The sequence below is a fragment of the Oncorhynchus mykiss genome, chromosome 18 (genome assembly GCF_013265735.2).
Source record: "Oncorhynchus mykiss isolate Arlee chromosome 18, USDA_OmykA_1.1, whole genome shotgun sequence".
NCBI classification, from domain to species: Eukaryota; Metazoa; Chordata; class Actinopteri; order Salmoniformes; family Salmonidae; genus Oncorhynchus; species Oncorhynchus mykiss.
The window spans coordinates 9,541,258-9,551,081 of NC_048582.1; the positions used below are offsets into that span (position 1 = coordinate 9,541,258).

A 9,824-nucleotide genomic window follows, 5' to 3' on the forward strand; every position below is an offset into this window, starting at 1 on the left:
GCTGAACTAGCTAGCAGAGGGTTAACTGTGTTTGGGGTAAAAAAAACTAAGGTCAATGTCCTTGCCCCAGCTGAAATCTAATTAGCTAACAAAGAAAATCCCCATAAAAGATAAGTGTTAGATATCTGTTCTTTTGCATTAGATGCATCTCATTCCACCGCATGTGTATACTGTATGTCACACTTCCACATCTGAGGTGAAAGGTGACAGTGCTAGAGTGGTGTTTGTCAGACCATGAGACATCTTGAAAATAGTTATTGTCACAGAATGATCTGTAGCGTCCGACCGGTTTGGACTACAAAACTATTACCTCTATGGAAAGATGAGACTACTCTCAGTAACACGATGGTGTTCTCCGTTTTGCTCTACGACCCCCCCACACGAGTCTCAGTACAGTCGATCTGCCTGTAGTGTCTGATCAGTCTGGGCTACACACTAATTTGACCCTCTGTGGAACACGTACTCTACCGGTCAAATGTTTTAGAACACTTAGTCATTCAAGGATTTTATTTATTTAGACTATTTTCTACATTGTAGAATAATAGTGAAGACATAAACTATGAAATAATACATATTATAAGTGTTAAACAAATCAAAATATAGCCACCCAAATCAAATAGCCACCCTTTACCTTGATGACAGCTTTGCACACTCTTGGCATTCTCTCAACCAGTTTCAACTAGAATGCTTTTCCAACAGTCTTGAAGGAGTTCCCACATATGCTGAGCACTTTTTGGCTGCTTTTCCTTCACTCCGTGGTCCGACTCATCCCAAACCATCTCAATTTGGTTGAGGTCGGGAGATTGTGGAAACCAGGTCATCTGATGCAGCACTCCATCACTCTCCTTCTTGATAAAATAGCCCTTACACAGCCTGGAGGTGTGTTGGGTCATTGACCTGTGTTGGATTATTATCCCCCCCCCCCCCGGCTTATGGGTTAACTATGTTGTGTTGTATAGCTGAACCAGCTAGCAGTAGTGTTAACTATGTTGTGTTTTGTAGCTGAACCAACTAGCGGAGGGTTAACTATGTTGTGTTGTGTTGTATAGCTGAATGAGCTAGCGGACCGTAATGTAGAGTGTGTGGGGATGCTACATGAGTCTCAGGAAGAAATCAAGGAGCTGCGCAGTAAGAACACTCCGTCTGCAGGCATGAGACGACACCTGCCCTACGGACTCTTCCCCATGGTGAGATATATACCTTCTGTAATGTATGTGTGTGTGTGTGTGTTAGGGATGTAACGATTCACCAAAACACAGATCCAGCTCAGAGAGGGCCAGCTCAGACAGATCCAGCTCAGAGAGGGCCAGCTCAGACAGATCCAGCTCAGAGAGGGCCAGCTCAGACAGATCCAGCTCAGAGAGGGCCAGCTCAGACAGATCCAGCTCAGAGAGGGCCAGCTCAGACAGATCCAGCTCGGACAGATCCAGCTCAGAGAGGGCCAGCTCAGACAGATCCAGCTCAGAGAGGGCCAGCTCAGACAGATCCAGCTCAGAGAGGGCCAGCTCAGACAGATCCAGCTCAGACAGAGCCAGCTCAGACAGAGCCAGCTCAGACAGATCCAGCTCAGACAGATCCAGCTCAGACAGATCCAGCTCAGACAGATCCAGCTCAGACAGATCCAGCTCAGACAGATCCAGCTCAGAGAGGGCCAGCTCAGAGAGGGCCAGCTCAGAGAGGGCCAGCTCAGAGAGGGCCAGCTCAGAGAGGGCCAGCTCAGAGAGGGCCAGCTCAGAGAGGGCCAGCTCAGAGAGGGCCAGCTCAGAGAGGGCCAGCTCAGAAAGGGCCAGCTCAGACAGATCCAGCTCAGAGAGGGCCAGCTCAGACAGATCCAGCTCAGACAGATCCAGCTCAGAGAGGGCCAGCTCAGACAGGTCCAGCTCAGAGAGGGCCAGCTCAGACAGATCCAGCTCAGAGAGGGCCAGCTCAGACAGATCCAGCTCAGAGAGGGCCAGCTCAGACAGATCCAGCTCAGAGAGGGCCAGCTCAGACAGATCCAGCTCAGAGAGGGCCAGCACAGACAGATCCAGCTCAGAGAGGGCCAGCACAGACAGATCCAGCTCAGAGAGGGCCAGCACAGACAGATCCAGCTCAGAGAGGGCCAGCTCAGACAGATCCAGCTCAGAGAGGGCCAGCTCAGACAGATCCAGCTCAGAGAGGGCCAGCACAGACAGATCCAGCTCAGAGAGGGCCAGCACAGACAGATCCAGCTCAGAGAGGGCCAGCTCAGACAGATCCAGCTCAGAGAGGGCCAGCTCAGAGAGGGCCAGCTCATGAGCTCCATCCGCAGCAGATTTGTATTTAGAATGGAAAATGAATGTGTTTATGCAGCAAATGTCAGTGCATCGATTCATTCTCTAATTAAACCCAATCATTTCAAACTAAAACGTATCGTTCCTGTATCTTATTGAAGCCCATGTATCTAGGTATCTATCAAATTATCTTTAAAGGGTAAGATGCATATCCATAGTGTGTGTATGTGTGTGTGTCAATCCTATTTATGTGTGAATATGTGTGCGTGTGCCCAATAGTGTGTGTACCTATTAATGAGTGTAAATGACTGTGTCTCAGGACTCCCTGGCAGCAGAGATTGAGGGCACCATGAGGAGAGAGCTGAGTGTCGAGGACGAGGTGGCTTTCCAGGACCAGAAGTGAGTATAGAACACACACACACCGACAACAACAAACACACACACACACACACACCCACACCGACAACAACAAACACACACACAAATAGAAGAGCAAAAGCAATCAAAGCAGAAGCTCCCCTCTCTAACTCCCCTCTCTAACTCCCCTCCTATCTTCCTCTTCTCTAACTCCCCTCCTCTCTTCCCCTCTCTAACCCCTCCTCCTCTAACTCCCCTCCTCTCTTCCTCTTCTCGAACTCCCCTCCTCCTCTAACTCCCCTCTCTTCCTCCTCTTCTCTCTTCATCTCCTCTCTACCTCCTCTCCTCTCTTCTTCCCTCTCTCCCCGTCCCCAGAGTTTCCCAGAAGAAGGTGTTTCAGACTGTACGCGTGGTCAACGAGTCGGTAGAGCGAGCTGCGGCGATGGCCACGCCCCCTATCCCCGGCTCGGGAGGCAGCTGCCTGGTGATGACGGCCCAGCCCTTCCTGTCCGCACAGGGGATCGACCAATCCCACGGCCGCGCCAAGTGAGTTCCCAGGTTGATCCTGATTGTTAGACCTGCAGCCTAAAGCACCCGTATTGACTGTAGTGGATTCATTGAGTCAGTGGCAACAATATGTGAGAGAATTCAAAGCATATTATTTGATATTATTTAATTCAAACCTATTTCAGTGAATTTAGAGCCTACAGAGGAGTATATTTGGGTAAGCATGTGTTTGTGTTGCGTGTCTGTCTTTGTAGTAGGGAGGAGGTCCCGCTCGGCAAGCCTGGCGCACCAGGAGGAAATGACCTCGTGTCGGCGCTGCACCGCCTCTCCCTGCGGCGGCAGAATTTCCTGTGCGAGCGGCAGTTCTTCCAGGCGGAACGCGACAAGAAGCTGGAGGCCCTGGCTGGGGGGCCGGAATCGGATGTGGAGGGGAGTGGCTACAGCTCACCAATGAGCAGCGTCATGTCATCCTTCACCAACCTATCAGAGTTCTCGGTCTCGTCCAGCTGTTTTAAGACCTTCCTGCCTGAGAAGCTGCAGATCGTCAAGCCCATGGAGGGTAAGGATACGTTCATGCTTTAAGTGTAGTCATGATAATGGGCGCGTTCCAGGCAGTGCGATAAGCAACCCCTCTGCACAAATCTACCAGTGATTGAATGCCACATCATCTTTTGCAGTCAGGCATCAGATTTCAGTATGTTAGGCTGCGTTTAGACAGGCAGCCCAAATCTGATAATTTGTCACGATTTTATCAGAGGTGATTGGTCAATAGACCAATATCTGATGTGAAAAGATCTGATGTGATTGGACAAAAGACCAATTAGTGAGAAAAAGATCAGAATTGGGCTGCCTGTCTAAACACACCCTTAGAGATGTGGTTCCTGAATGTAGGTGGCCTGGAATGCAGCCAAAAGCTATGATATCTATCCAGGAGTTATTCCTGACCCAATATCTATGATGTCTATATTATCATATCTGTATACTGGTACTCTTGAAATTAGGATATTAATTAGGAGTTTTAGTTTAGTTGTGATGTAACGCATTGATCCCTGACCTCTAACCTTTGCCCTCTCTAGGCTCCCTGAGACCAGAGTTTGAACCCACTTGGTCACATTATGATATCTGTCAACTGTAACACTCCTAATTGTCATCTGTGAGTAACGCATTTGACGCCTGATCCCTAACATTTAACCTCTGACCCCTCTAGGCTCTCTGACTCTGCACCACTGGCAGCAGCTGGCCATGCCCCACCTGGGCACCATCCTGGACCCCCACCCGGGCGTGGTCACCAAGGGCTTTCGGCCCCTCCCCCATGATGCTCTCGCCGACACCGTCTACCGCCTCACTGACCTGGAGGAAGACGAAGAGGGAGGCGACGAAGAACAGAAATATGACATGAGAGGTACTTTTATTCACTATGTACATTTCACAATTGATACATACATACATACATACATACATACATACATAGTGAGGCAAAAAAGTATTTAGTCAACCACCAATTGTGCAAGTTCTCCCACTTAAAAAGATGAGAGAGGCCTGTAATTTTCATCATAGGTACACTTCAACTATGACAGACAAAATGAGAAAAAAAATCCAGAAAATCACATTGTAGGATAGATAGATAGATCTCTCCTATTGTAAAATGACTGACTGGGTATTTTATATATATATATATAGATATAGATAGATAGATATATAGATAGATATCTCTCCTATTGTAAAATGACTGGGTATTGAAAATGAAAATGTGCTACATATGTCTTATTCATATAATTATGAAAATAGTTTTTTTGTAAACGATTGATTTAAAATCATTTAGCAGTCTCACTAACAAAGGTTTGGGACTTTTCAGGAAACAGAGGGAAGGAAGGGACAGACGCCTGGGAGAAGAAGGGAGAGGAGGAAGAGGAGGAGGAAGGAGGGATCACCTTCAAGGTGCAGTACTCATCAACACCGGAGGAGAACAGGGAAAGGATTAGGGAGCGTTTGCCGTTGAACAGGCCACCGGTGTCTCCCGTTTCTCCCGTTTTCGTACCAGTACCAGGCTCTCCACAGCTCCCTCTAATCCCGATCACCTGTGACCTCCCTATGACCTCTAATGCCCCCTGTGACATCATCAGTGTCCCGGCCCTCTTGGCTCTGCCCGTCAGTGTAACGTCCATGGCTCCTGTCCAATCCCAGAGCCTGACTGTCACCAGTCTTACTGCTACAACCTCCTCGTCAGGTAAGTTTAAAAAAGATTTAACATTAAAAGTTTAACGTTATAGCTGGAATCCTTAATGGTGAAACAGCCGTGTCCGTTTGCGATATGAAAACACCAAATAAGTTATTTTAATCAACGGAGACTGTTTCTCCCCTCTGACATAATCGTCCTCGCCGTTGAAGAGCACAATTAGTTTCACCATGCTGCCCGACGCTCCCCAGCCCAGCAACAACAACCATGACAACGTGGTGGAGCGACCAGTGGTTTCCCCTTACTACGGATTACATCCTTTAACCAATCATCATCTTCTTTCACAAGATAAGGAACTGAAAAGGGCCGTTATTGGAAGCCGTTGGTCTGTGATGGAATGTTTGAATGGTGTGTTTTGTCTCTTCAGTTTATAACCCGGGGAAATGTCAGAGTTCAACGTCTTCCACCTACACCTTTACAACCTGCCGCATCCTGCACCCTTCTGACATCACCCAGGTCACCTCCAGGTACACACACACACACACACACACACACACACACACACACACGCCTATGAAGGTGATTGGTGTTGTGTGTTTGTGCTGTAGTGTTTATGACATGGCTGTGTGACATTGTCTTGTCTCTCTCTCTCAGTTCCCACTGTCAGTCTTCTGTCTCAGAGTACACTCCCAGCTCCATGAGGACAGGCCCCAGCACCCCGGTGACCCCCTGCAGGCTGAGTTTGGGGGTGGACTCTTTCCCCCCTCGCCGTCCCCCCGCCCCCTGTGGCCTGGCCAAGCTGGTCCTGGAGAGGGGCATCTCTGCTTCCCTCTCCACCGCCGATGCCCCCCCTCCCTCTCACCTTAAAGCCCCACTCCCCCAGCGTCTCCTCCCCAGCACGCCCCCCAACTCCCCGTCCCACTCGCCGACCCCCTCGCCTGTGCCCTTTGAGTCCCGCGCCTCGGCGCCAGCCACCTGTGACAACTTCCTGGCGTCGCGTCCGGCCGAGCTCTTCCTCCAGGATGTGTATGGGCTGAAGCTTGGCCGCACCCATCGCCCCAACCTCCCCAGCCCCGACCCCACCTCACATAGCTTCAGCCACGGCCCCAGAATCAAATCCAAAGCCAAACCCGACCCCATCAATGTAAACTTAGTCGAGAGGCTACGCCGGCTGGGATTGGTCAAGGTTCCCCAGGGGGTGGAGCCGTTGTCAGAGTGCCTGGTGCGTCAGGACTCGGCCACCTTCCTAGCCACAGGCGGAGGCAGCCTATTGGACGGCCTGCGGCGGAACCAGAGCCTCCCCGCTATGAGTGGAGCGACGCGGGGAAGCCCCTCCCACCATCTGGGCCAGGCCCCACCTCAGCCACCCACCTCCCTAGCCATCGCCCCACCCCTCTGGGGCAACCTGAAGGGGCAGCGCTCTGTCCGCTCTAGGCCCGCCTCCACCTCCCATGCCCCACCCCCTTCACTCAAACCATGAAGAAGTTATGACACTACAGGGAGACAGGGTTTGGAGGGGAGCCAGCACCGAACAGAAGCATTTGGGCCCACACCCTCTCTCCTCTTTCCTCCCTCCACCCCTCCCTGCCTTGCTCCTTCTCCACATCTCTTTTAGACTGATATTCGATGAAGAAAAGGGCAACAAGTGGGGGGAAAAAGTCCCTCTCCTTTTTATAAATTCTTTTTAAAAGCACAATATTGTTAAAAATGGAAATGTGCATTAATGCCACGGTGTATATGCCATTTTAAAAGCCTTAGATTGCCTGCAAAGGGCTTTATTAGCTGTTCTTAGCCTTGCCTGCCTTCCCCCTCCAGCCCTCTAGGAGCGCTGTAGGTAGACGTTCTCCCTGCTCTCTTCTGCTCTGCCCCTGCTACAGTAGTTATTCATCTGTGAGGCTCTGGATGCTCAAATAGATGGGAAGATGACCGAGGGGATAAGTAAGTTGATGAGGGCTTGAGAATGTTTAGAGGGATGGGGAAGAAGAGGTAAAAAGGGGAAGTGGCAGAATGTGACAGAATGTCAAGGAGAGGAAGAACAAACAAGAGAAAGAGACGAGAGGGAGACGAGGAGGACAGTGATGAGGGGGGATGAGAGAAGAGCAGTGTAAAGAGAGAGCTTGAGCCTCCAGAGCCTCAATGTCTAGGGGCTTGTTGTTCTGTAGTTCGAATAGCTTTCTAAAGTTCATTTTTAAAAGCAGTAGAGTAGTTTTTCATGTGTATACACTAGCTAGACTCGCTACGCCCCTTAGCTTCTCTTAGGAACTAGGCTGGTGCCCATGCACCTTACTACTGCCAGCCCGTTGCTAGGGAACTACAATCTAGCCTTCCCAGTGTTACTACTAATACAATGATCCTTTTGCTTTGCTGTCGTCAGGGGCAACTCTCTCTGTGCATTGTAATAGGCTACAACCAGTCTCTGAAATGCATGGTATGTCCTGAAAACGACACACTTCTTTGCCTACAGGTCCCAGCATGCACCTGGCCCTCTGGGGGTGGGTAGGACCCAGCCGTGCAGCGTGATTGGCTGTAGTGGTCTGACTGACAGGTCCGAGGCTGCTCCTCCTCAGGTCTCCCATAAGGAAGAGGTTGTAAAGCTTTAAAGGAGAAGCCTGTTTGTACTGTTGGGGTGTTTCTGGTTTAAAGCCATGTGTATATTTTATTAGACACTGAGTGGGATTGGTAGGTTTTGTTTTGGATGCCGTTAGCCTGGCCCCAGATCTGTTTGTGCGGTCTTGCCATACCCCTATTGTCATTGTCATGTTACAGCACAAACTGATCTGGAACCAGGCTAGGATGCAGCTGGGATGGACTATTCCTCAGCTTGTGGAGATCTGAGAGGATTTGATTGGTATAACCAATATGGTGAAACTTCCACCTAGCCTATCAGAGGGCACGGTAGATGTATTACCAAATTGCTTACACCTGTCAAATCCTGACAGACTCCCCACAAGTGCATAGGGCTTAGAGGTCGATTTGGGATGGAAGGTTACAAGGTTATTGACTGGAAACGGAGAACATGGTAGTCGCTTATCTCAGGCCCATGGCGTGCTCAGGTCTGCGTTCATTAGGGCACACCATTGTGGAATGTTCCAGTAGAAAAATATGCAGAACAACTATGCCTCTGACATAAGGAATCACGTCAGCTCTATTCTAGACAGTTCTAACGTTCCACAACGTTTACCTCCTCAACATGCTCCTGGTACAAGAGGTTTGGTCCCAAACGGGGAACCATCAGCATCCTAGGTAGTAGTGGGTGTACTATGTTTTGATGCAGGTTAGCTCTGAGTCTCATCTCATGTATGGTTCACTATTACTGTGGTTATGGACTTTAAAGGTACTCTATTCACTCAGCGGCCAGTAGAGGGCAGCATGGTGTTGTGTGATATTGAACAGCTATGAGACTAACGGCCTCTAGTACCTTCCACTGTAATGCTGTTTATTTTAAATCTGAAAGGACTTGATGGGTGTAGCGGCAGAGCCTAAGCATTCTGGGGAAATTCCAGCTAGCCTATCAGAGGTCAAGGTCAAACAAATCCACTATTGTTATTCCTTTCAGGTCTACTGGAGTGTGTAGTGGGGAGGGCCTAGACTAGAGCCTGGGTACCTGTCTGTGTTCACATGACACAGAGTACATGACCTGGAATGCTAGCAAGACAGGTTCTGTATTTCAAGCTAGCTAGACTAGTGTGTGACCCTTTGACCCGGTGCCCTTTGACCCATACTTGACCCCTGGTGTGACTCTCAGACGTCCCTGCTATGCCTCTTTCCTTACCGTCCGTCCATATGACCTGTCCCACTCATGTACTGCACTTTTTAACCTGATTTACAGAGATCACTAGTTAGGAAATATTATTAGTGACAAATATTGATATTTAGACTAGGTTATAGCATCAAATACTGTATCATTATCTAAGTTATTTAGCATTTCATGTAGACATTTATTTTAGATGTTTTGTTGTGCCTCCATTGTGTGATGAACCATTGAAAAGGGAATCCAAGCTGTCATGTTTTTAAAACTGTATATCAGTGCAAACCAAAACTCATTTTTAAATACAGTGAAATGCTTTGTGTTGGCTTCTGTGTGTTGTAATACCTATTACCTATGTAACCACGAGGAAAGAGCATCAGTTTTATACTAGGCTTTCTGCTCTGGGGGGGGGGTATAGGAGGAGAGGCTGTTCGTTCTATTGAATCTAGTTCTATGATTCACACCGTTGGCTCTATTGAATGTAGCTGATGGGTGATGGTGCAGGTTGTTATGGGCTCTGTGTAGTTGGAAGTGTCCATTATTGGTTTTCAACCTGGCGCCTCTCCTCCATGCTTCATATCCTCCATGCTTCATATCCTCCATGCTTCATATCCTCCATGCTTCATATCCTCCATGCTTCATAAAATACCCAAGATGACCTTTTTGGTGCTTTTGCTTTAATAAAGGAAATGATAAATTATTTGGTTGTCTTATATTTATTGTCTTATAACGTGTGTGTGTGTGGTGTGTGTGTGGTGTGTGTGTGGTGTGTGGGTGGTGTGTG

At 48.8% G+C, this 9,824-nt stretch overlaps 1 protein-coding gene across 4 annotated transcripts in view; it reads left to right on the forward strand.

Annotated features, from left to right (window-relative positions):
- Positions 1 to 9,738, forward strand: part of LOC110495570 (trafficking kinesin-binding protein 2) — a 49,488-nt gene extending 39,750 nt beyond the window's left edge. For 3 of the 4 annotated variants that reach the window (XM_036951732.1, XM_036951731.1, XM_036951733.1), the window contains 8 exons: positions 1,050 to 1,187; positions 2,572 to 2,651; positions 2,985 to 3,155; positions 3,371 to 3,675; positions 4,324 to 4,518; positions 4,972 to 5,343; positions 5,720 to 5,819; positions 5,947 to 9,738. In XM_036951732.1, the coding sequence (XP_036807627.1) occupies positions 1,050 to 1,187; positions 2,572 to 2,651; positions 2,985 to 3,155; positions 3,371 to 3,675; positions 4,324 to 4,518; positions 4,972 to 5,343; positions 5,720 to 5,819; positions 5,947 to 6,772 (2,187 nt within the window). In that variant the 3' untranslated portion in view covers positions 6,773 to 9,738. The other variant, XM_036951734.1, reaches the window with a different exon arrangement.
- The last annotated feature ends 86 nt before the right edge of the window (positions 9,739 to 9,824 follow it).